Raw genomic sequence first — 26679 nt, forward strand, 5'->3', positions numbered from 1 at the left:
GAGCCGGATTGCCCAGGGGCGAAAAGCAGATTGTGCTTTTTTTATATATAAAAAAAGGAAGAGCTAAAGGCTAACAAGAGGGAAAGAGGGAGGTGAAAGGAACCCACTCAGCAGCTGATTGCAAGAGATCGGGGAGGGAGATAAGGGACGCTAGCTCCCTTCCAGGCCCTGTCCCCTTGCCCAGGCCTCCACTGTTTAATGTTCTGCAGAGGGAGGCTGCAGCGACATGTGACTGGCTGATTAGATTATCTGTCTGGAAACTGTAGAAATGGCTCTCTTTCCTTTCCTAAAGAAAATACAGAACTGTGAGTTGAACCCCATAAAAACAGGATTTTTTCCCTTTGCAAGGTAAGCTCAGCAACTTTGAGCTGATCCTCAAAATTGGAGCTTTCCCCCTTTGTAAAAAAGCTGCAGAACTGTGAGCTGATCCCCCCCAAAACGGGGCTTTTCCCATTTACAAAAGAAGCTGCACAACTTTGAGCTGATGCTCAAAAATGGGGCTTTTCCCATTTGCAAAAAAAGTTGCAAGAAGCTGCACAACTTTGAGCTGATCCCAAAAAAAACCAGAGCTTTCCCCCTTTCCTCCTCTAACAATTAGGTGCATCTTTTGGTCAGGTGCGTCTTATGGAGCGAAAAATACGGTATCTATTTAGCTTCAGAACAAAGTAGCCTAAATGTTTTAAGGGACTGCAAGTTCTAGATTTACTCCAATGTATTTCAGCAACATACCTTTGAAACTTAGTTTCCAGTTCTAGGCACTTATACCGATATATGTATCTGCACTCTGGTATAACAAGTGTTAAAGTAGATAAATAACTAATATTGCGCATCTTTTCAACAAAGAGCAATATATATAGATATAGATATAGATATGTAGGCATTGCGCACGCAGATATAACAGCCTTTCACCGTAACCGCTGAACCGAATTGCATCAAATTAGGGCAAAGCGTACCTTGCCCACCAGGATCTGGCGTAAAAATTACTTCAAAAAACCACACCTTTCACACCTAAAATAATGATTAAACACAAAAAGTGGCGCCCAAATTAGACATCACCAGCAGAAGGCCTGAAGACTCCAGCAGCATCCAATAGAAAGGCAGATCGCGTGCTGTCACCAGCAGAGTCTCTGAAGGGCGGCGCCAAATGATGACATCATCAACCGAGCAACTGAAACCACCAAGGCGGCCATTACCAGACAACCCACAGTATCAGGCTGGGGCCAAGGAATGGAGATACAGGGCGGAGACCTCAGCTCGCATTTAAATACACCAAGGCGGCCATTACCGGACAACCCACAGAGTCAGGCTGCGGCCAAGGAATGGAGATACAGGGCAGAGGCCTCTGCTCGCATTTAGATACAAGCCCGAGCCAAGGCCGACAGACTAGGCCTCGCCTCCCGGCGGCTGCATTAATAAACGCCTGGCAGCATTAGGCAGTCGTTCATCATTTCCACTAACACACACTTGGGGGCACAACGAGGGGTTTTTGCTTTTTAAATTAGTGGGCGTTGTGTCACATGCGAGGCTCCGGCGGCCATTTTAAGTAAGGGCAGTCGTGCCCCTTTTAACCTAGGCTTTATACTATGACTGATTGCAAGCCTCTGCGTCTTAAAAGAAAACAACAACCATGCACTTTCTCTCCCCAGTTTAAGTCCTCGGATATTTGCAGTGGCCAACCCCCCCAATTTAAATGACAACCCCAACTAGAGAAATAAAACATCGCAAACAGAACAATAAAGAAACCAACACCACATCCTACATTCAAAACACCTATTCCAAAATTAGAAAATCCAAATAACAAAAAAAAACCCACCACAAAACACACAACACCCAAATCATACAATAACCACCAAAATAAATGACAACCACAAAAATAAAATTAAACAATAATAACTTCTGCTTCTCATGTTCTTATTTCAAAAAAATTAATCCACATATATAAAAATGTTCACGATGCGTGCGCAGGGGCCAATGTATGGAGATACAGGGGGAGGGAGCAACAATTCACGGGGACGACAGAGGGCTTAGACAAAAGTGCATGCTGGGAAGAAGCTGACAGTTCCTTTTCCAATGGTGGGGGCCAAGGTATGGAGATACAGGGGAGAGGACAGAGGGAAGGGTATCCTACCGAAACACAGGGATGAGCCGAGGGGGTGGAGGGAGGAGGGGCAGGATATGTCATGGATCAGGACAGGGTGGGGGGAATCACAGGGATGACCCACAGCAATGTGTGGCCAGGCCACTTAGTTACTAATATAATGTCAGTTGTAGTGGTAAATGTCAATAAGAAACTTACTAAGGTGAAAAACTGTTGGAATAAAAACATAGCAGCTTGGTAAAAGGGTTGCAGCATGCTGAATGCACTTGTTTGGTAAAGAACTGTGCCATAAATGTGGACTGTGCGAAGAAAAAATAGTATAAACAACATTAGCAACCTGTTTTTATTTAGCAGTGCAGTTCCATGTGCAGTTTAAAGTCCCATTGTGTTCAATAGGACTTATTCCCAGGGAAGTGTGTTTTAGAATTGCAACATTTCGTCCTTTGGTAAACTGGGTGTGGTTTCAGTGAGTTACATTCTGACTGGTGGCTGTTGACAGAGCTTCCAGACTTGCTGTGGGAGTGTCTGTCCAGTGCCCCTACATTCATTTTCGTTTCTACAACTCTTCTTGAGTTAGCTTAACTGCTGGTTGAACATAGGATCATGAGCACATTAAACTGGCAGTAGCGAATTGCCCTGCCTACCAGTGATGAGGAGAAGCAAACCTTCAAGTTATTTTTTTATAAAACAAAACAAAACACTGGTAGCTATGCAATTTTGGTCGAAAGAAAAATATTTTAGAGTACAGAGTTGGCTCAGACAGGTTTCTTCCATGAGAAATGCTCAATGTGAATACAGTAAGTCCCTTCTATCTGCTGTAGTTTTACCATGTGTAACATCCTGATGGCACTTTGAGCAATACCTCCTGGATAATTTTAGAAGTCTTGTGGTGTTCTAATATAGGGTTGCCATATTATTATTTTTTAGGAAAACGTTACAGTTGTTGAGTTTTTTTTCTTTTTCTTAGATGTGACCCAAGTTGAGTTTGTTAGTACAAGTTAACATTAAGGAGCAAACTTCCCATGTTAATATAGTTGCTGTGTGGGGTGGGGCAGAATTTGGCATTGATGGGCTGCAAAGGAAGGGTGTTTTTTCCTGCCATTTTCCCTCTGCTAAATCTCTAACCCTTCAAAATTTCCTTGGGTGCACACACACTATACAATGCTATTTCTCTAGAAAAAGAGGTGCTGGAACTCAGCATTAACACTTCCCTAGTTCTCTTAGAATGGCAATAGCACCCACCTGAGAAGTGCCAGAATTGAGTTTCTGTGAGTTCCCCCTGTATTTACACACACACAAACACACCTAACTTCTGAAGTAGCCCACTGTAATAATGTAAAGACAGGATGAAAACACTATTATAGCAGTGGCTAATTTATTTTAAAATTCAAAGACAACAAAAGCAATTTATTATTGAAAAGTATTTTATTATTTTGTAGCATTTTAGTTTCTCATATAGTTCACTAATAATGTTTTTTGATTAATTTTTAGGAAGTGGCGGTTTTTGTTTTTGATAAAAAGCTGATAGACAAATATCAGAAATTTGAGAAGGATCAAATCATTGATTCCTTAAAACGAGGAGTTCAGCAGCTAACAAGGCTGCGACATCCTCGGCTGCTGACTGTGCAACATCCATTGGAAGAATCTAGGTAAGTTTATTACTAAAACAATGTATAGGTTTGAGTTTTCATACATGCTCAAAACTTTTCGAAAATTAAATAATCTACACAATGTAATTTCTGGAAACTGTATCCACTTCTCAAAAAAAATCATGTAATTGTCCAATGTGTATCCATATTCTGAATACATGCCAAGTATTCACATTCTCATTATTATTTTAGTGATTAAGAGATACAACTGATGTGGTTTATGCTGCTTTCCTTTCTGCTGTTTGGCAGAGCAAAACTTACCAAGTTCATGTAGTCCTTATTTGAGTGAAGACCTGTTCTTCACTCTCTCATAGTGATCCCCTGAAGGCCTTGTGAACCTTCCACTGCTCTGGTGCAGTAGAAATTTATATTATGTTGAATGCTGATTTCACTGTCATGGAGTTTCGTTCTTCAGGCTGTTAAGAAGCCCAACACCTCGTGCTTTTTCTTGAATATTCTGCACCATCATAATGTCTATTTCCTAAATGTTGCTGTGTCACAAAGTCAAAGTCTACCTATGGTATATACCTACTTATCTCTTGTTCTGAAGTATATTTGTGGTGTTTACTAAGGATATTTGTTTCCTTCTAGGGATTGTTTGGCATTTTGTACGGAACCAGTTTGCGCAAGTTTGGCTAACATACTTGGCAGCTGGGACAATCTTCCCTCACCTTTACCATCTGACATCAAAGAATACAAACTTTTTGATGTAGAAATGAAATATGGCTTGCTTCAGGTATGCACATTGGTAACCTGTCTGTAGTGTTGGTAGTCTTACACATGGGTGGGTATTATGCACTCAATATCTATCCATCAACCTATATAAACCAGGCAATAAATTTACACTGTAGCCACCTGCCTTTTCTCACAAAACGCAGAAACATTTTTTCTTCCCTTGTCTGTTTAGAAGGCAGTGTTAAGAAGTCACGGCAACTAATTATCTGTAGCAGAAAACCTTTATATTTTATTCCTCACAGTTTATATGCTCTGGGATAGGAACGGGGAACCTAGGCTGCTGGATTCACCTCTCCTACACTCCCCATATCATGCCCACTTTCCCACAGTACCATCCTGTTTCAGTTATTTATTTAGATATGACTGAGCAGGACCTTTCTACCAGCAGTTTTAGCCTTTTTCTAGTGGTCACTGTCTCTTGCATATTTTTTGGATCCTCTGCAGTGCTTGAACCTGTGCACATAGTTATGGAAACATTCAAAAGTCCTCAACAGCTCTCAGCAGCTTCCCCAAGAAATTCAAAGATCCCAGAAATGTGGTTTCAGGTAAAGCACTGAAAACATTGTTGACACTGATAGGAAAGACCTCTGTCATATTTAAAGTAAGAGATCAGGTGTGTAGGATGGGAAGATTAGGAAGAAGGTATGTACATGGAGAATGTGATTTTCATCCCCATCCCATCATTGCAATGAGGATTCAAATAACCCTCCCAGTAACCCTAATCTAGGCTGATCTGCCAAGATTAGCTGGCAAGAGGGGTTGGGCAGAAGGTAAAGGGTGTGTGTGTTCTGTAGGGACAGTGATTTTTGTATGGGCAAGTTGGATATGGGGTGGGTAGTGGGGGCTGGTTAAAAAGACCCTGACCAAACACTGGCATACTGTCATCAACAGTTTTTCCACTGAGGCCCTCTGACCCTTAGGATGCAAAAAGGTTCTCCACCCCATTCTATAAAAACAAATGGCTGATCCCTTTCTTAAGCACAAGTGAGGAAAAATTAAATGCCAAATGATGGTCTGTCAAATTCTGGTGTACACTGTGGTGTTATCAAGACAAAGGTGAGAATATTTAGATAGCAGCTATGCAAGTTATCCAGGTCTGCTGCAAAACCACTGCTGCCGTGGACACAGCTGTGCCTAATGGCTGTTGTTCTGGCAAAGGATTGAAGGTAAAAGTGTGTTGGTCATTGATCTGGACTTGAATCTCCCTACTTTGTTACCCCTTTCCTTTTTTACCCCAGCCACAGCACTTCTAGGACCAGTTCACTTTTGTGGATTATTTGTTTCTCAAGGAGGAAAACAACATATACCATCATAACTAAACTTATTCCAAATGCTCTAAAACAAACACCCTGACAATAATATCTTCCTCCTAACAGGTTTCTGAAGGCTTGTCATTTCTACATAGCAGTGTGAAAATGGTCCATGGCAACCTTACTCCTGAAAATATAATTTTGAATAAAAGTGGAGCATGGAAAATTACTGGATTTGACTTCAGCATCTCATCTATAAATCCATCTGAGCAAGAGGTAACAAGGTTTTAATTTGTTTTTCATTGTCAGTAAAGGACAACCTGGAAACATTGGGACTCTTAATTAAACTCTTACTGTTTAGCTACATAACAATACACAAACTTCATAATGTAACCCATTTGCCTGCTGAGTTCAGATTAAACTTTAGGGATACGACCACAGTCAAGAATTAAACAGTTTACTCTTCCTAAAGTATACAGGTTTTCTTGAAGTAGCATATTGCCCATTAATATATGTGAAGTCATGAGTTGTTATAGTATACTAATTACCTCACGCAAAAAAAAAAACCACACACAATTGATTCAATACCAGTTAAGTGCTTTTAATTTATGTTGAAGGTAGGCTACCTAACTGCTAATGGAGATAATCTTGCTACCTAGCCAAGAGCTAATGTGAAATAGACAAGTATGTTCTGTTTATATATTCTTAATGTGTTATGGTAAAGACCTCATATACTCTACTTAACTTTAAAAATAGATGCACTCAGAGTAAACATAGGATTTACTTACCTTATATAATGGATAATGTCTCTCAGGTATCATGAGTGATTTAGATCTCTTTAGGTCATTATTAATGTAAAAGAAAATCACTCCAGCTACGTTTCTTTAAACTTACACTTTAAATTATGTTTCTGTAACCTTTTTGCTGCTTTTTCCCCAGCCAAAGTTCTCTTGTAAAGAATGGGACCCAAATTTACCATCTTTGTGTCTTCCAAATCCTGAGTATTTGGCCCCTGAATACATCCTCTCAGTGAGCTGCGAGACAGCCAGTGACATGTATTCCCTAGGAGCAATTATGTACGCTGTGTTTAATAATGGAAAACCTATTTTTGAGGTCAACAAACAGGATATTTATAAAAGTTTCAGCAGACAGCTGGATCAGGTATTTTATGGGTCTGTTTGTTAAATTCACATTTGAATACATAAGTATTATGAAAAAAGTATTAAAATGTCTACAAGTTGTATTTTGGTTCTATGTTAATGAAAAAAACATTTAACTTGTACTGAAGGAGGTGGCTTGTCTGTCATGGAAAGCAATAATGTGGGGTAAATAAAACTCTTGCCTCATGCTTTAGAGCCTGTTATCACCAAGTTTGAGGGTACTGGGTTCACCTGTGTGTGAGAAGACCCCATTAAAGTTTCTTTCATCCTTGCTGTTAAGGAACATCACCAAAGTAGAAATATGTGTTTTACTCACATTTTCATAAGTTTGATTGTGTTGCATTGGGATAAGGAAAATCAGCCACAGGGCCTGTTCTAGTGTCTCTGAAACCAGCTAAAATTGATGTAGAATGGGTGCAGAAGTGGGAATAGTTGCCACATTAGGGAAGCTCTAGGTTTGTCTTTCATGAATTGAGCAGGGTTAAAAAATGAACTTAACACATATTTTGTTTATCTGGCAATTAAGTGAACTACCTTCCATGTAGTTCAGGGATTTTTTTTTTGTTTTTGTTTTTGAAGTAGATAATTGAATTCATTCAACTAGATCAGGGGTGGCCAACTCCCAAGAGACTGTGATCTACTTACAGAGTTAAAAACTGGCAGTGATCTACCCCCTTTTGGGGGGTTCAGGTCAAAGTTGTTGAGCTTTTTGGGGGGAGGAGGAAAGCCCTGTTTTGGGGGGGGGTGCAGGGCAAAAAAATTGAGCTTTTTTTTAGAAGAGCCAAAGTTGTTGAGCTTCTTTGGGGGAGCCAGTGATCTACCACAGACGTCCAGTGATCTGCCAGTAGATCACGATCTACCTGTTGGACATGCCTGAACTAGATCATTCCAAGCGCTATTTCAGTCATACTGTATGCAGGGGTTTGTTTTAATGCTAATGCATGTGCTTTATTTATGCAGCTTAGTCGTTTGGGCGCCAATAACCTTCAAGACATTCCAGAAGAAGTCCGTGAGCATGTAAAACTACTGTTAAACGTAGCTCCTGCAGTCAGACCAGATGCAGACCAAATGACTAAGGTAAAAAGACTACTTAAAATAACTGTAGAATATAAGAAAAACCTTTTTAAAAGTGCTTTAATAAGCAGCATTTAACTGCTAAATTTTGAAGGGTTTTTTTAAAAACAACATTCTGGATCAAAATTTTCAATAGGAGATTAAACTTTCTACTTTATTGCCAGATAACAAGCAGTCAGTGATTAACTGGAACTGTAATTTTGCAAAATGTTCTCTTTTTTTAGAGGAGGATGTTTTGCCAAAACTAGAAAATATGTGTTTTCTATATATATGAAAAAGGAAAGAAATTCAATTTAGTGTTATATACTTTTTCGGGTTTAACTGAATTGTATTAAATCTGCAATCTGCAATCATATATGCAATCATAGAAGACATCTGAAGGCAGCCCTGTTCAGGGAGGCTTTTAATGTTTAATAGAATACTGTGTTTTATTTTCTGTTGGAAGCTGCCCAGAGTGGCTGGGGAAACCCAGCCAGATGGGCGGGGTATAAATAATAAATTATTATTATTATTATTATTATTATTATTATTATTATTATTATATCTACTTACTGGGGAGTAAACCCCAGTGAATTTAATGGGGCTTTTTTCCAAGTAGACATATAAAAGATTGTGCTACAAATGTTATGGTGCTTTTGAAAAAGTTTAATATATACCATGCTTATGACCTCAAATATCACTTTCTTTTTATAAAAATATCTGTATTTTTAGATACCATTCTTTGATGATGTTGGGGCGATGACACTACAGTACTTCGATTCATTATTCCAAAGGGATAATCTTCAAAAGTCACAGTTTTTTAAAGGGCTGCCAAAAGTTCTACCAAAATTGCCTAAGGTCAGCAATCTCAGATTATTTTACTAGACCTGTACTGTCACAGAACTCTGTGTCTTTTGTAGCTGAAGCATGCATTGCTGCTCTCTGATAGTGTTCTTGGAGTAAGAAGGCAAAGGCCTTAACACTTCCTCATTTAAATTGGCATTTTATAAAGTGTGCTATAAGGCAAACTGATATACAGTCAAACCTCGGTTTGCGACCGCCTCCGTTTGCGACCGCTTCTGTTTCTGACCATCACGGACCCAGAAGTGTTTACATCCGGGTTCCACGGCGCCCAGATGCGCAGAAGCGATCTGCGCAGCACACGCATATGCAGAAGCGACCGGCTCCGCGGAACGGATTGTGGTCGCAAACCGAGGTACCACTGTATAACAATATTGTTAAAAGTTTGCAATACTTCTGTTTTACTTGCAATACTAGCATGCTTTATGCAGGTTTTTGAAGAAATTTTATTTCCTTACAAAATAATGTCTGTTTTCTTTCAGCGTGTTATAGTGCAGAGGATTTTGCCTGCCTTGACATCTGAATTTGTGAACCCAGACATGGTCCCTTTTGTTCTGCCTAATGTTCTGCTCATTGCAGAGGAATGTTCCAAAGAAGAGTATATAAAGTTAATTCTACCTGATCTCAACCCTGTCTTTAAACAGCAGGAACCAATTCAGGTACTTTTCTGTCTTAAACATAATTCTGGTCCCATATGAACCATCTACCTAGTTGTTTAGGGCTATATTGTTTAGGGCTATCTTTTGAACACCAGGATATTAAATCTTGGGGGGGAGGCCCTTCTCTCGGTCCCACCACCCTCACAGACACACTTGGTAGGTATGTGGGAGAGGGCCTTCTCAGTGGCTACTCCCAGACTAACTCCCTCCCGACTGGCTCCCTCCTTGTTGTCCTTCTATCGGCAAGTGAATAACTTCTTTTTCCAACAGGCTTCTGGGGATTGACTGTTTTAAGAGAAAAGCTTGTGTCATACTGTTTTTGTTGTAATTATTTGTATGTTTTTAATATCAATTCTTTTTATGTTTAATTGATTTTTAATCATTATTATTTACATGTTTTTAGTTGTTCTTATTTTATCTGTAAGTCACCTTGAATTTCTGTCAGGGGGAAAGGCAGGGAATGATGATGATGATGATGTTGATGTTAAGCTTAACAGACAGAAATATTTCCAAGCAGCCACATATTTCAGTATGTGTATTGGTTAGGTACTAGTTGGGCTTTTAGTGAACGGGTATATATTGTCTTTCAATCTAGAACATTGCACTTTGTATATGTACTTCATTCTCTTGGAAAGTTCAAATTTATGCTATTGGATTACTATCTTAAAAATAGAGAATAATGTCAGAATGTTCTTATTTTCCATGCTTCCAGGCTAGCAACATGGTGAGTGTGTGCATTTGCTATGTTTACATGAATATTTGATTATATAAGGTAATATATATGGAAGTGATTAACAAAAATTAAAGCTTTGACACTTGTCAATATTGCATTTATTAAAAACAGATTCTGTTGATATTTCTTCAAAAAATGGACTTGCTGCTAACCAAAACACCTCCCGAAGAAATAAAGAACAGTGTTCTACCAATGGTTTATCGAGCATTAGAAGCACCTTCAATTCAGATTCAGGTCTGGTAATTTCAGTTTTTGTTCAGCTTCATTCTAGCTGGAAAATCTATCTGGAGATTTGCTTACTGAAAGGAACTCCCTCTTCTCACATTTTTATTTGTTTTTCTATTGTTTACCCCACTTGCAGTACCCCCTGAAAATGATTCCAGGGAGTTGAGAGAAGCTCTGGGAGATAGGTGCGGGGGAACAGCAGGGGGAAGGGAGTATAGGCAAAAAATCACTTCTCTTTCATCAGTGGTGCCAACACTAAATCAGAAGCCCTTTCTGAAAGAAAAGTTAGGAAAGTTAGAAGGGATAAAAGGATTCTCTCTAGTAAACATTCTGGTCATGATTCATGTGAAAGTTTACATTATCTTTGTGATTGTATAAAGTTCCTAAAACATTTGCAGGCAGCATTCAAGCTTAATCATCTTATTTTGGACATTTTGTTACTACAATAATATTTTAATAACATTGATAAGGGAGGATTTCCTACACCAGTAACAGGGAAGTTGTGGCCCTCCAGATGTTGTAGGACTACAACTCCCTTTACCCCCAACTATTGGCTGTGCTTGCTGTGGCAAGAGGGCCAAACATTATTGTTCATTATTATTAGTGGCTCTGAACTCTTAAGGAAGTGGAATTCTAAATTTTGTTTCAAATAAATAAAATGTTATGATTTATTTAGTGTTAGCAGAGACAGAGAGAAAGACAGAACTGTGGACTTAATTTTTTTTTAAATTGCATATTGTTCATATATACTAATTGTGATACTTTTATTTGCAGGAACTCTGCTTAAACATAATTCCTACGTTTGCCAACCTTATAGACTATCCATCAATGAAAAATTCACTGATACCAAGAATTAAAAATGCCTGTTTACAAACATCATCTCTTGCTGTAAGTTGAAGATTCAGAAGTCTTTAAAACCATATTGAAATTGTTTGTCTTTCTGCTTTTGCTGTTAATTTTCTCTCTTTCTTAAAAACAAAAATATATCCTGATCAATTGCAAGTTATGCTTCATTATAAGGGGATTCAAATGAATCCTCCATCCCACATGAACAAATGGAGAGAGAAGTTCCCAACATCTCTGCATTCAACTTCAGATGTGGGGGCCTATTTGCACACAGCTCTATGCACATAGACTGTATATTCCATTGAGAACCCCAGTTTTGAAGGATTTATCTATATAGTGAAAAACTGGACTTATACTATTGTGTGACCATAGACCTGCCTTTCCTAAGCAGTACTGAATGCGGTGGATTCATCAAATCAAGAATTATATAATAGAGCATTTTCATGCTTTGGATTAAGGTAGGGGAGACTAACCTGTAGACCACAGATTGTGCCCAACAGTGTTATGGGGGGGTCTGTCAGAGCCCCCCCCTAATTTGCTACTTCTCCTGGGAGGGTCCCTGCTGTGATACCATGAATGCCCAAACTTTTTGTAACTCTCCCAAGCCCATGAAAACATGTTTATTTTAAAAAGAACTTTTTTAAAAAAACCTGATTACTCCTGCAGGTTCCCTGCTCTGATGCCAAAATATGTTTTTGGTACTCTCAAGACCAGGCATTCCCAAACTGTGGCCCTCCAGATGTTTTGGCCTACAACTCCCATGATCCCTAGCTAACAGGACTAGTGGTTGGGGAAGATGGGAATTGTAGTCCAAAACATCTGGAGGGCTGAAGTTTGGGGGTGCCTGCTCAAGACCCTCAAAATGTGTCTTAAAAAAAAAAAGCTGCTCTCAATTTTTACATCTCAGACTCTAACAACTAGATTTGTGGGAATTATTAACAGCACCATTCCAGTGATTAAAAGAGTTCTTACTTTACCCAAAGACTTTTCTCTGCTGAAATCACTGGTTATTAGAATGTATCTGGTTTTCCCTAGTCGTGCAAAATGAGAACTATACAGGCCAGTGCCAAAGTAAAATAACGTAGCAGAGAATTTAGTAGGGTGTGGAATGCAGAGTTATGTTTAGATCCACTTGGAGTCTGGGAGCCTTCCATGAAGAGATATTTTTTTTATCAAACACCACTACTATGGTGGTAGTAATGATCTATTAACATGTTTAGGTTTTGTATGGCCTGCCTTTAGTTGGATAATATTATTGAATTTTGTTTGAAAACAAACAAACAAACAAATAATTGAAACAGATATCTAGTGAGATACAGTTCCATATGACTAGTACTTTACATTATGTAATAATCAATTGAAGCCTTATTCCAGATGCCCCATCTTCAGAAATGAGGTGGGGACTGGAGAGAAGGCTTTATTTCCTAGAGGAATCCAGCATTCCATTCCATCCCATCCCATCCCCATTCATACACCAGCCTTTGCCCAACTTGGTGCCCTTCAGATGTTCTTGAATTCCAACTTCCATCACTCATGGGCAGCATTGCCCAATGGTCAGGGATTGTACTTTCCAGATTTATATACGTTCTCTGTTTTTGTTGTTCACAGTCATAGTTAAGATTTTATTAATTACCATTGTTAATCTTACTTGGAGTAGGCCCAGTGAAATAATTAAGTTCATTTGGTCTACTCTGTGTATGACTACTGTTGGATGTCACCCATAGTTTGGTTGTTTTAGAATATTCAAACAAGTAAGACCATTGGGTTGTGCTTTTTCTCTTATATATTGTGTGTTGGATAGTGTTTTATATGTTGGCAACCAAAATTGGGTTGAAAGGTGTGATATATTAAATAAAATGTGTTGTGACTTATACCACTGGTTAAGTAATAGTACACAATTGAGTGGGAGAGCTTGGCACATAGATACTGTTACTGGCAGCAGTGTATGTTTACTGTAACATGTAGTTCCCAACCAGCATGCTCCTGTGTGTGTAAAAATAAATAAATCACATTGCTTCCTAAATGCTTTACCTTGGGAAATTAGTTCTATTCACATTGAGTCACATTGAGTACAATGGGGCTTACCCTCAGGCAAGTAAGTATAGGATTGAAGCATTAATTGTTTATATGAAATTAACTCAAAATTCAAATCCTATGAAAACATGGCTATTGAAAAATCTTTAAACTCCTGTATTAATATTTTCAAGAGTTTTCTCTATTTTTATAAAAGTTTAGTTTAGAGGGTTTGTTTTTATATTCATTAGGTACGTGTAAATTCCTTAGTCTGTTTGGGAAAGATTTTGGAATACTTGGATAAGTGGTTCGTTCTTGATGATATTCTGCCTTTTTTGCAACAAATTCCTTCCAAGGAACCCGCAGTCCTTATGGGAATTCTAGGTAACATGATATTTTGTTTCTTGTGCTCTCTGTAGTAGTCTCTCTGTGGTATTAATATTTGTGGTACTGTTAAATGTACAATTCCACAAGGCATTACAATTCTATAACTTTTTAAAATAATATCCCATATTTTTTGTTTTCTTTTAATTTGGTCAAACACTGTAAAGACTTGGTTTAACTTCTAAAGTTCACACTAATGCCCACAGTTATAGAAATAATTAATATAGCATCTTTTCGTTTCTCCATTCCCTTGCCCTCGGAAAAATGCAGAACACCTTTTAAGAAAGGTATAAATTGTAGTTTGTGATTTTTTTAAAATAAAAAAAATACATTTAACCTAGTCTTTGGTTCAAAGGAATATATAATGATGTTACTTTGTGAAGGCACGATTATTAGATAATTCATTGTGTTTAATGTTTCATAAAAGGTATCTACAAATGTACGTTTAGTCATAAGAAACTGGGAATTACAAAAGAGCAACTTGCAGGAAAGGTTCTGCCCCATCTGATTCCTCTCAGCATTGAGAACAATCTTAATCTAAATCAGGTAGGATAATGTTTTTCCTATGTTTGTTTGTAAATATCCTTCATTTCATTGGGACTTAGAATCATAGAACTGAAGAGTTGGAAGGCACCCTGAGGGTCATCTAGTCCAACCCCCTGCAATGCAGGTGTCTTTTGCCCAATGTGGGGCTTGAACCCACCATCCTGAGAGTCTCATGTTTTACCGAAAACTGCAGCTATAGATAAGATTGCAACACTTTTGTAAAATGCTATTCATTTTGTACGCCACTATAAAGCAGAAAACATCCTGCTGCTATCCATTGCAGTTACATAAATATGGTGAACCGTTTCTTCTCACGTGTACTTGGATGCTAATTCTACTGCCCAGTTTCTTCCTTCTCTTTCAACAACTCTTATCTTCTTTTGCTGATAGAAATGTATTTCTCTCTCTGATCCCAGTACTTAGAACTTCTCCCCTCTCTAGCTAGTGGGAGTTCTAATGTTCAAGGGATCCATATTTAGTTTCCTGTCTTATATTCTGTCTTACAGTCAACTAATAAGATATATGGATAAAATGCAAGGACGAGGACAAATATTTATAACTGTTCATTTTATAGGCTGCTTTTTATAACATATTTGACTTCCCTACCTTGTTTGTTCCATGTTTTTTACTGGGGTTTGTATTCCATTGTTAGCTACTTTGATCTATTTTCTCAGAAGAATAAAAGCATATGCCTTTTAAAATATTTTAAATTCTTTGTCTTTTTACCTCAACTTAAATCTGAGGGACACAATTGATGCTGTGCAACATTTAGCTTTTAAGAATTTAATAAATGAAAACAGATTAGCAACTACCATATTTTGAATATTTCCTGTTTTCATAAAGCATATTCTGCTCATGGTGGCACAGCCTTTAAAATAATAATTAAAAATACATATATTTCTTTTCTAGTTTAATTCCTTTATTTCAGTCATAAAAGAGATGTTATGTAAATTGGAAGCTGAGCATAAGACCAAACTTGAACAGATCCATGTTATGCAAGAACAGCAAAAGTAAGTGTGCATATTGTTTGTTTGTACAGTGAATTAGAGGCTAGTTTACAGCCTTCTTTTATAGTTTCCAAACTAATTGGGAAAATTTTCACTGTTCCTTCAAGATTCAAGTGTCTTTGTTATACCACTCAAGCTTCCTTTTTATATTTTTAGTTGAAATCTGCATAGTTTGGTTTTCCTTATAATAAATGGGTTTTTAACTTGGTGTCTGCATTTCTTGCATATCCATCCAGTTCCCAGTATTGGCAAAGACTGGGAATTAACAAATCCTACCAACCTTTCCTTAAATGCTATTTCTGAAGAACCCTTCTTTGGTTGGTTGGCTATTTGTATTCAAGAAGTTCAGAGCACGGTTTTAGCTTCATAACAACTCTTATCAGGTAGCTTAGCCACCAGTGATCTTCAACACCAGCTTGGAACACCAGTTTTTCATGTTCAAGGGATCAATCCACCATGTCTCCTACTAATTTAAATATTAATTTTTATGTCGCAGATCAAACCATGCTAACCAAATGACCCTTCTATGTTGTTTTGAAATGAAATTGCAGAATCTAAGACCAGATAGCAGTCTTTTCCTTAGCACAATTGTTTCAGTCCTAGCTCTGCCTATATTATATATAATCTTTTATTGGTTTTGTTATATAAACTATTATTAAAGGGAAACAAAATTGGGAGACGAGTTATTGCTCTTCAGCAGGGATAGAAAACCCTCAGGCTAAATGCAGCTCCCAGACCACTCCACATTGGAACATTGTCGAAAAGGGAATACAGCTTTCAGGCTGAAAAACACTCCCCACCTACAACACAGATTTTCTTACTAAGGATGACATGAAACCATAAGACTTCCATGAGTGAAACGGAGAAGGCAGCAATATTTAACTCTCCTCTTTCCCCTGCAACTCCCCAAGTCTGTTCCAGAGGAATGGGAAACACTCTGCAGCAGATTTAGGAGGAGCATGGAAGGCTGCGATGAGAACTGCTTTCTGTCCCATTCATAGAATGAATGACACTTTTGGATACAACTAAATATATTTTTCAGAAGTATGCAATGACATTTTGGGTATTATCAAGTAAAATACATATTCTTGATCGAGGTGCTGTCTATTTAACAGGTGAAGCCTAAGAGGTGAAGATCTTCTTTTTTAAGGAGATTTTTTTTAAAAACTTTCATATAGTAGCTAATTTTGCTTATATTTTAATTATCTGATATGCTTTACTTCATGAAGTACATATACAAATTAATATTGGAAATCATTTTGGATTTATACAAAGTAAAGTAGCTTGCAAATTCTTTACCCATAGGTGAATCAAAGCACATATTCTCTTACACTGAATTTGCTGTTCATTACAGCAAATTGTCTACCATTTGTCTTGTTAAAGATGGAACATATAATTTGCATTTTTATGGGTTGGTTTTATGCTGAAACTATTTGCTAGCACCTTGTTACAATTGTACTTTTGCATTGTAGATCTTTCGATATAACTAATCCAATGAGCCCACCTGAAGAAACAAAAGCCAGTAATACAGGCAATCAGGCAAGAAGCTGTCTTTATTGGATCATTCCAGTATTTGCTTAATCAAATTCTTTTTAAAGATAAATGCTTCTTCATCCATCTTTTTTAATTTGAACAGATTGACAAGGTGTTTAGCAGCCTAGGAACAGATATCTTAGCTAGTGGACCTGATTGTAAAGAGAATGGAATGTTGACAAATAAGAGAAAGGTAAGCTTTTATAAATTATTGTGCGAGGTATAAATAAGAAGGAATTTTTCATCAGTATGCTTATCAGGGGTTCTATATCCTGAGCTATGTATCTTGGTCTACCAAGGCTCCCCGATAAGCCCAATTTAAATGGATCCTGGTTGACCCATGTGCACTCCTTCCTTCTTGGTGTTGCTAGTTAAGGGTTTCATGAGTTCAGAATCTAGATTTGAGAGGTCAGGAATAGGAAGTACCCAATTGTTCAACTTTATGTAGAGGGAGATGGTGTCCCCTGTGTTTTTCTGATAGAAGTAATCAGCATTTCTTCATGAGATGATGCTGAGCCTTGTATGAAATAGTGATCCTGATTGTTGCCAAACGTGCTTTTTACAGCAAGAGAAGCACTTAACAGAATGACTGATCAAATTATTTGTTGAATTTCTTGCATCTTTAAATCAGATTGGAATATTGGCTAGAATTACTTTTACTCTAGAATGGGTTAAATGGAAGCCATGGACATCCAGTGAAGATGATCAGATAAAGTACTTCTTCACCCAGCACAGTTAAACTATGGAACTCCCTCCCTCAGGATGCAGTGATGGCCACCAACTTGGATGGCTTTGAAAGAGGATTAGAGAAATACAAGGAGGAGAGGGCTATTAATGGCTGCTAGCAATGATTATTGTGTTCTGCTTCCACAGTTGGAGGCAGCAATCCTGAATCCCAGTTGCTGGAAACCACAGGAGGGGAGTGCTCTTGTGCTCATGTTCTGCTTGCTGGTTTCCCACGGGCATCTGGTTGGCTGCTGTGAGAACAGGATGCTGGACTAGATAGGCCATTGGCCTGATCGAGCAGATTCTTCTTATATTCTTAAAATCAGCTCTGGAAGGTTGGATGGGGGAAGCAGTGGGGAGAAGAGAAACCAGAAGTCCCATTGTACAAACAGATTTTCATTGTGCCTGTGGGTAGGCGTTATTGGAACCAAAAGAGAACTTTGTACAAAAGGGTTAAGAAAATACTGGCCAAGCAAGTTACCAGAAGGTTTCATTTTCATTCTTTATATATTTATGACACTCAGCCATAAGCTAGTTTCTCAGCCACCTCTAATATCAGAGCTTGCACCTTAGAAAGATGACCCAATGAGTAGTTAACATGTTTTGCACATCTCAGATTCAATCCCTGATACGTTCAGCTAAAAGTATTGGTTAAACTATGGTGATGGAAGGAATCTCAGACTGAGACCCAGGAGAGCTGCTGTTAGTCAGTGTGTGGGCAGTACTGGGCTAAAATGGACAGTTTCCTTGTTCATCTTGATCAAACACCATCCTCACTTGCAAGCTGAATGAAACAGTACTTTAATCGCTCTGTAAATCTGCAGTAGGAAAATGAAAAGGCCTGGACTGAGAAGATGTGCATTGGGAAGGGAGAAGCCAGAGATATGTTCTTCTCCAGCACAAGCCAGACTAGAGGAAGGTGCGAGGAAAAAGAAAGGAAAAACAGTGCAGTTGGAGGGGACTATATCTGGATGCAACTAAGGACTCTGCTATTCAACTGCAAATAAAATGTTTTATGTGTGTTTTAAGTGCAATATACAATGTGACACTAGATGGTGATGGTGAGCCTTATGGCAGAATCAGTATTTTTTAAAAAAAAAATCATTTTAAATAAGCATTTTGAGAACGGTTTTTATATGTGTATAGATTCCACTTAAGTCAGTTTATTATTACTATTATTATTAAAACATACTAAACTCATCTGTTAGGAGGAAATATAATGTGTGTCTACTGAGGAATTTATTTTCTTGTTCTTGAGAAATGCTTTTGCAAACATAAATAAGCAAGGCTCTTCTCTTTTTGAATCATTTTTAATACTGAATATATGTCTCTGAAGTTGATGCCATTCACTAACAATGTATTCTTTTGAAGGGATCGCTTACACTTGAAGAGAAGCAAAAGTTAGCAAAAGAGCAAGAACAAGCACAAAAATTGAAAAACCAACAGCCCCTTAAACCTCAGCCTCACACAGTTACTGCCCCAGTCAAACAGGTATGGATTCAGTCTTCATTGTAATCTTTGGTCCTATTGCAGCTAACTAATAAAAATAAGTTTTATCCTGTAAAATTTGCAGTAGTTGCAAATCTCAATTTGCAATTCCATATAAGCATCCGAAGTCATCGTTTTAATAAAGTGGTTGGGCTGCAAATGAGTGAATGGCAAAAACGTAACCACATACATTTACTTGTAAACCAGGAGTTGTTAATCTTTTCCAACTTGAGGGCTACACTGGCACCTTCCAACCTGCACATGCCAATGGTGGGCATAGCAAAAAAGGGACTTATCCACCCCACAATAATCATGCACATGCACACACATCCCATACACAACAGAGTGTGCACGTATCTCTCACAAACATGCTAGGGAACATGCGCATGGATTGCAGCTTACTCTCTCCAAATGAATAATCTGGTAAGTGGAAGGAGGGAGCAGTATGTACTCAGTCTTCCTTTTACTGCTAACTGCTGGAGTCACTCACTCACTGTCAGCTGGCACTGACCACACTGGCCGCCATGATGCTGAGCAAAGAGATACAGTCTCTAGGGAATTATGTAAAGCAGAAGCACCCGTGAATTAAAGAAGACAACTTACTGGATACAGTGCTGCTAACACCTGCACTGATTGAGGGCAGGTGTTAGGACATTTTGGGATTCCCCCCCCAAGCCCACAGAACAACTGAGCATCACAGCAGCAAACCGAATGGCTAATTAAAAAAAAGAAAGAGAGATAAATTTTGGAAAGCGCTGAAAAGGTTATTGGTGGGTCATAGGTTAGCATCCTCTGTTGTAAACTCATCTTTGAGTTGTACGTACAATATGGCATTCCTGCCTCCTAAAATGATCTTACTGCATTGCCATCTATTTTTCATCCTTAGAGCTGCTGCTTATGTTGAGTGCTATTGCAAAGTATTTTAACCACAGATGGGTTTTTTTTCAGACCAAGGACTTGACTGACACTTTGAGAGAAAGCATGGCATCATTGACCAGCCAGTCCATCAACAAACCTAAAGTTCCCTCCTCAAATAGCTTTTCTTCAGTTGGTATTGGAATGGGGTTTCCATCCCCTGTTGAGAGCGCTAAGAGAAATGGACTAAATGCTAATATGGGATTTCAGCCATCTGGATTTGGGATGGGAATTGGTACTACAAGCCAGAATTACTTCAGTACTGCTGGTGTCACAGGAATTGCCAACATGAATATGATGCCAGCAGCAAACATGGCACCTTATAGTCCTATGAACACTACAGCTGCAGTTTCACAACCAGCACAACAAAGCAGACCACCAGATATGTCAGCTTTAGATAGCCTATTTAAGGCTCAAAAACCTAAAGTTAGTATGAATCAGTTGTCGCAACAAAAAACAAACCCATGGCTTAATCAGTTTGCACCTCCTCAGGGTACCAACAGTACTGCTTTAGGAACGCAGGTGAATGCGATGGGACAATCTGGCTTTGGCTTGCAGGGAAATCCTTTCTTTAGTCCTCAAAACTTCACACAACCAACAAACAGCATGACAAGCAGCAGCTCAGCTAGTAATGACTTAAAAGACCTCTTTGGGTAATAGCTCTGATTGTGAACGAGTTAATGTATCCTAAATACCTGATTTGAAGAAACATCATCTAGCAAAATGGACAAGAGAAAAGCTATTTCCAGGATGTGACTTAGTAATACACTTTCATTTGCCTGTGCATTTAATTTTCTTAGGCACAAAGTGATCTCTCTTGCCCCTAATTTCAATGTTTTGAGGTCAGGGTGTGTCAATCCAGGTGCCCAGAGTTAGAAAAAAAATTAAAACCGCATACCTCACAACTTCAGAAATGTGTCTTATGACCACCATGTAATTTTACAAATAAACATCTTAACCAATAAAAATTAGCAGTAGGTTGTAATTGCTGATAAGCTGTTGGAAGACTTCAAACCCTGGACTCTTGTTGATCCTGTATGGTCTGAATTTGATATGATACTGAGTTCTAAATACATCTTGGTATAATATAATACCTTATAGTAGGGTGCATACATTAGTCTGGAACTTGCTATAAACATACAAGATTGAACATGAAGGCACTAGATTGCTACTTACAATCTTCCCAACAAAAAATAAGGTATGTAGGAGTGATATTTTCCCAGTTGAGATGTGCTCCTTATCACTGAAAAATGCTGCTTAGGTAACCATGCTACATAACCTGCCTCCAGTTGATTATGCCAAAATTTCAGTCCCTACCATAGAAGCCGCTATGCTGGCATGGTGATATTAAAGTCAGGTCTTTAAAAAAGTAAGTACATAATCATGCTTATGTCTACACTGAAAATCTAGGCACTAAAGGAATACAAGTCCAAATTAATCTGTTTTGGATCATCCTAGAAGCAAATGTGATGACCTTAGAATTTAGTTTGATCACATTGAAATTTGGCTTGCTAGTAGGAAAAGACCTTCAATTCGTACTCCAAGTTTCTGGCTACTTCTAAGACGCAAGTAAGAGGTTGCCATCGCTCCAATACATACTTCTTTTGAATTTAAATTTGATCGCATTCAAGAGACCTCAGTGAAATGTTTTAGTTCAGATGAATAAATTACAAAGTTGGATGATGCAGCAGTTGACTAAGACAGGTTGTTTAATGTATGCCAAATCATTGTATACATAGTGTTTAGTCTCTTTTGAAAGGCTAATATAAAATTTTCTGCTGTCAGATTTGGAGTGAACAACCATTTTGCATCTCTCTTTCAGGATTCTTTCAAATATAAGTTTTCCCCAAAGTGGAAGCAACAGTTTATGTGGTTAATTAGCTGGGGGATGAACTTTACCAGTCTCTACCCTGTCTGCTATTTCTACTGTACATTTAACTCTTTCTTTCCTGGGAATTTTGAGATCTTTCTTACATAATACTTTGGACTATAGCTGGCTATTTTGAAAAGGAAAGAATTAGTTACCGTTTTTATAGAAAGCCTACATACTTTATTTTTCAAAGCCTTTCACTGATTGAATCATTTTCATTTGCTGCTTAAGAAACCAAAGGGCCTTATGCTGTAAATGTGAGCTGTATTTTGTTAAATTATATTTCCAATTTTAAGCTGTAATACTGTTAAATGTATCTTAAGAACTTTGTATTATAGCTGCTGCCTTAGTACTTTTGTTTTGTATCTCTGGGACCAGTGATAAAATTGTGTTGTTGTTTTTAAAAAAGAAAAACACACACAACACTTGTGTTATTTATGTTATGTTAATACTCTCACTGAATATGCTCAATTAGCTACATAACTGTGTGTAAATTTATGAATATTAAATGTGTTAGGTTCCTTGTATGGTCTCCAGGTTTCTTAAGACTCAAACTTTACATTTTTGTGTAAGCTTTTCTTTAAAAAGCTTTTCTTTAAAAAGGCAGAACAAAATGAAGTACGGAATATGAAGCTTCCCTATAATATGTGGAAAAAATGTTTCTTTAACAACACAAGACTGGGGATAGTTTCTTTCAGGGGTGGCTAAATTTGGGCTCTTGATGTTACTGGACTCCAACTCCCCATTTTGACCCATGATGAAACATAAGTTTTGTATTCCAGCCACAGCTCCCTGCCCCAGTTTGTTGTAAAAAAAATAATGTATGCCCACATTTGGGATTGGCCTTGCTTGTTAACCTTTTTATTTTTCAGCCTTTCAGATTTCATTATTCCATTGAGACTGTTTGAGAGAGGGCATGGGGAGGGAAATCATTTTGTACTAATACTGTGCAGACTACCTTACAAACCTTTGAGCCTAAGGATCAATGACAATTTTGTTGGCCACTTTTTTTTAATAGTGACAATTATATTTGAGCTAAGGCTGCAAGCAGAAAAAAACATGTAATGAGGAAGCACCTTGGTACATGACTAAAGTCTCTTACAAAATCAACATGTTATGGTTTTCCTTATAGAAGACAACAGAGGAGAAAGACACTTGTTAAATATAACATGTGAATAGTTCTTTCTGTGATTATCAAATAAATCTCTAGTAAAGTTCCTTTTCAAGATAATTTATGTATTCTTGGAGTCAGGAAGGGATTTTTTCACTGATTTTCTGGCAGCGATGTTTGTTCAACCTCTCCAACTTCCACGAAGTTGCCATTTCCGCAGGAAGATGTTGTGAATTTGGAGATAGACTATTCATTGTAGAGTTTATTTATGGAAATCTCCCTGACCTGTCAGTGCATACTGCTGCTTTTATAGCTGGTGACTTTTTCCTTTACCGTGAGCTAAACAAAGGAGCTGCTATGGGCTCAATAGGATGTTTGGATAATGTTAGTGACACCAGCACACTCTCACCTTTTCATAATGACGGGAAATCTACACATGATATGTCAACACCTTCAGGACACTTGACAGGTGTCACTAGCAAGTGTGATGGTTGAAAAAACATTTAGGGTGAAGGAGTATGAAAGACACAATGATTGTAAATGATGACAAATGCTATTCTTATTTATTGTACTCATGAATTGTAATACCTTGAAGTATGATTTTAATTAGTAAAGCAAGCTAGTTTCAGCTTCTCAGATTCCTTGAAATACAGAAATTATTATGTAATTTGGAAAACAGATGCAGCAGATAATAAACCTGCTTATTTATGCCCCGTTTGTATTTAATAGGGATCAAGTCCTATTTACTCAACATGAGCTGAAATGTAATTTGTTTGAATGGGCCATCAAGTTGGGCAGTTAAGAGGAAAGTCTTTGCTATAGTGTTATTTATACAAATAGAAAGGAAGGGATGTACCTAGAAGTAACCTCCCTATTTCAAATGGGAGTGGTTCCTAATAAAAGGAAGTTAGGAGTTCATTTAATGAAAAAAACACTACTTATATTCAGTTACTTTCATGATATTCCCTTATTAAAATTACTAACACTGGGGTTTCATCTGCACAAGAGACTTCCATGTGCACAATGGAACTTCCTCTCTTGTCTTCTCCAGCTCCCTGCACAGTCTTAAAATTGGACGCAGAGAGTTGGGGACACTCCAGAGCAGAGGTGTGTGTGTGTGTGTGTATCATTGTGTCAGCAGATCCCCAATTGGATATAACCCAATATACACCCATATAAACAGAAGGAATGAAAGTTATAGCTTGACATCAGTTTAGCTGGGTCTGTAAAGCAATATTATGGTAGAAGTCTTAATTCTTGGAAAACACGAATCGCTGAAATTCACAGGCAGGCTAATATTTCAGTAGCCTTGCTTTCCCCTCAACTATATCTCTGGCGCTCATAACAGTAAAACAAAACAAGTAAGCAATATTGTTGTTTGTACATTAGAGAACGTTGAGGATTATTTCAGTGTAAACTCGTGACAATTGATTTGCAGTTTTCCACATATATGTTTTGCATACAAATAATACTTTTCTATCTTTGTATACTATAGTTTCATCAATCTAGCCTAGTTGGTATGAGATGGATATTTCACTCTAAATAAACAACTGCTCTCTCGCTCCTGGTTACATGATGTTTCAAAATTGACTTGTGGATATCTTCTGAATTTTGCCGGGTTTGTGCAGTTCTAGAAATATTTTTTAAAATAACACTTTACCTGGGTCTGCCTTTTTGGCATTATAATAGATACTGACTGTTACAATATATGATTGCAATTTTAATTAACCTGAACTTGGATGCACCAGATTTGTTGTGACAATCTGCATTCAAATAGAAATTGACGGGAAAGCTAGGATTACTCCAAGCAGGTTCTGATTTCAAATTTTGGCTTCCAGTTTACATCTTCAATGACTCTCTTTGTACAGAAATTTGTAAAAAGAGGTTCTCTTTGAAATACTAAAATTCCAGGCAATTTTAAGTGTTGTATATATCTCTCAAGTTGGAAGTTGTATATCCAAATGGCTTTATATGTATTGAACTCAGGCCTGATTCAGAATATTTAATGTCAGTCTAATTGTACAGTCCTTCCTTAGTTGTGGCAATTTTTATGTTTAGACTGTAAGGCATTCAATTTTGTGTGTGTAAAGTAATGATATTATTCTAGTGTTGCTGTGGTTTGTGATCTGCGGAATGGTTGGAGCATGATACTCTATTTTGGTTTTATTGGACTTTGCTGCTTTTCGAAACAAATCTATTCTTTATATCAACTTTTAAAACTGGTAATACTTAAAATATGTAAAATGTACAGTGATGGTTACAAGAAATTCCTACAACTTTGTACTGTGAATGAATAACTGTGTAGTTTTCAAATCTTGAATGATGTTGCTTTATTGAAATAATAAACTTTTCATATTTTCACCTTTTAAGGTGAGGGTGTAATGTATTCCAAATGGTTAAAATTCAATGTTTCCCACAGCAATCTAAAGGACTAAAAATTGTACCTAATAATTCATCATTGTGGTGGTGTTTTCGCTGAATATTCATTGTTACTGCAGTATTTCTGAGTACCATAAATTTCAACACTCTTGAAATGATACAGTAATATTTGTATTAACCTGAAATTACAGCAAAGAAACAAGTACTTCATAGGTCCAATGAATTTAGAAAACGAATCAAAAAACACACATCCAATATACATGGAAACTAAATGGAATAAAATGACCATAAGATGTCACCATAGCATAACAAGTGTGTGGAACATAATAATACCAAAAGTTCTTCAGTGAAATGTAGTTTCATGTCACATTAACAGCCAAACTTCATTTATGTGTAGCATAGTCCACTGAAGAACTTTTGACCCCCCCCCCATTAAAATGAATCTCAAGTTAAATGGATGAGTAAGCATACTTAGGGTCACAACATCATACTCACTTTCATCGGGGCTTGGTATATATGTTCAGTTTCGTATTACAGTATTTAAAACTTGCTTCGAAGTAAATATATGTGAGCTGGACAAAAGCAACTTGAAAGTTTTCAGTGACTTTTGAGCCTCATTGTAAAGGTGGTATCTCTCCTTCGCATTAAACCCTGGCACAGTCAGCTTGATATTTACAGTCTTTATTATATATGTACAAGAAACAGCAGGGGACACGGGTGGCACTGTGGTCGAAACCACTGAGCCTAGGGCTTGCCGATCAGAAGGTTGGCGGTTCGAATCCCCACGATGGGGTGAGCTCCCGTTGTTCGGTCCCAGCTCCTGCCAACCTAGCAGTTCGAAAACACATCAAAGTGGAAGTAGATAAATAGGTACCGCTCCGGCAGGAAGGTAAAAACAGCGCTTCCGTGTGCTGCTTTGGTTTGCCAGAAGCGGCTTAGTCATGCTGGCCACATTACCCAAAAGCTGTATGCCGGCTCCCTCGGGGAATAAAGCGAGATGAGCACCGCAACCCCAGAGTCGTTCGTGACTGGAGTTTTTTTTTCTTTTGAAAAAATCTTTATTGGTTTCAAAAGAGAAAAAATATTTACAAACAAAATATACAGCTGTGACACAGGTGTTACATTGTCTTATTTTCCCCTCCCATTCCCTCCCTCAATTCCCTCCCTCCCCCCCCCCCCCGCTTACTTCTCACCCTGTTCTGAGCTTATCCCTGTTGTCCAAGTATAGATTACATACTGTAATTCATTACTACACATACTATAATAGATTATTTATATAATTCATCTACAACCGTTTTCACGATAGAATCCTTAGATATCTGAGATAAGATTCGGTTTTTCTATTTTATCTTTAATATAATTAATAAATGGTTTCCACATTTTGACGACTTCTTCTAAACTTGTTCCTTTAATTTCTTCATATTTCATCGCTAAATTA

The 26679-nt window shown here is 37.8% G+C and overlaps 1 protein-coding gene across 2 annotated transcripts in view; it reads left to right on the plus strand.

Moving 5' to 3' along the window:
- The window catches only part of SCYL2 (SCY1 like pseudokinase 2), a 29345-nt gene extending 4114 nt beyond the window's left edge, over window positions 1-25231 (plus strand). For both annotated transcript variants that reach the window (XM_035127347.3, XM_088651967.1), the window contains exons 3-18: window positions 3590-3747; window positions 4339-4483; window positions 5859-6008; window positions 6672-6893; window positions 7853-7969; window positions 8678-8803; window positions 9289-9465; window positions 10310-10432; window positions 11198-11311; window positions 13534-13666; window positions 14094-14212; window positions 15122-15222; window positions 16692-16758; window positions 16856-16945; window positions 18850-18969; window positions 19915-25231. In XM_035127347.3, the coding sequence (XP_034983238.1) occupies window positions 3590-3747; window positions 4339-4483; window positions 5859-6008; window positions 6672-6893; window positions 7853-7969; window positions 8678-8803; window positions 9289-9465; window positions 10310-10432; window positions 11198-11311; window positions 13534-13666; window positions 14094-14212; window positions 15122-15222; window positions 16692-16758; window positions 16856-16945; window positions 18850-18969; window positions 19915-20538 (2586 nt within the window). In that variant the 3' untranslated portion in view covers window positions 20539-25231. The remainder of the gene's footprint in view (window positions 1-3589; window positions 3748-4338; window positions 4484-5858; window positions 6009-6671; window positions 6894-7852; window positions 7970-8677; window positions 8804-9288; window positions 9466-10309; window positions 10433-11197; window positions 11312-13533; window positions 13667-14093; window positions 14213-15121; window positions 15223-16691; window positions 16759-16855; window positions 16946-18849; window positions 18970-19914) is intronic.
- Window positions 25232-26679: the final 1448 nt, after the last annotated feature.

Source organism: Zootoca vivipara, chromosome 9, assembly GCF_965207765.1.
Source record: "Zootoca vivipara chromosome 9, rZooViv2.hap1.1, whole genome shotgun sequence".
Lineage (NCBI taxonomy): Eukaryota > Metazoa > Chordata > Lepidosauria > Squamata > Lacertidae > Zootoca > Zootoca vivipara.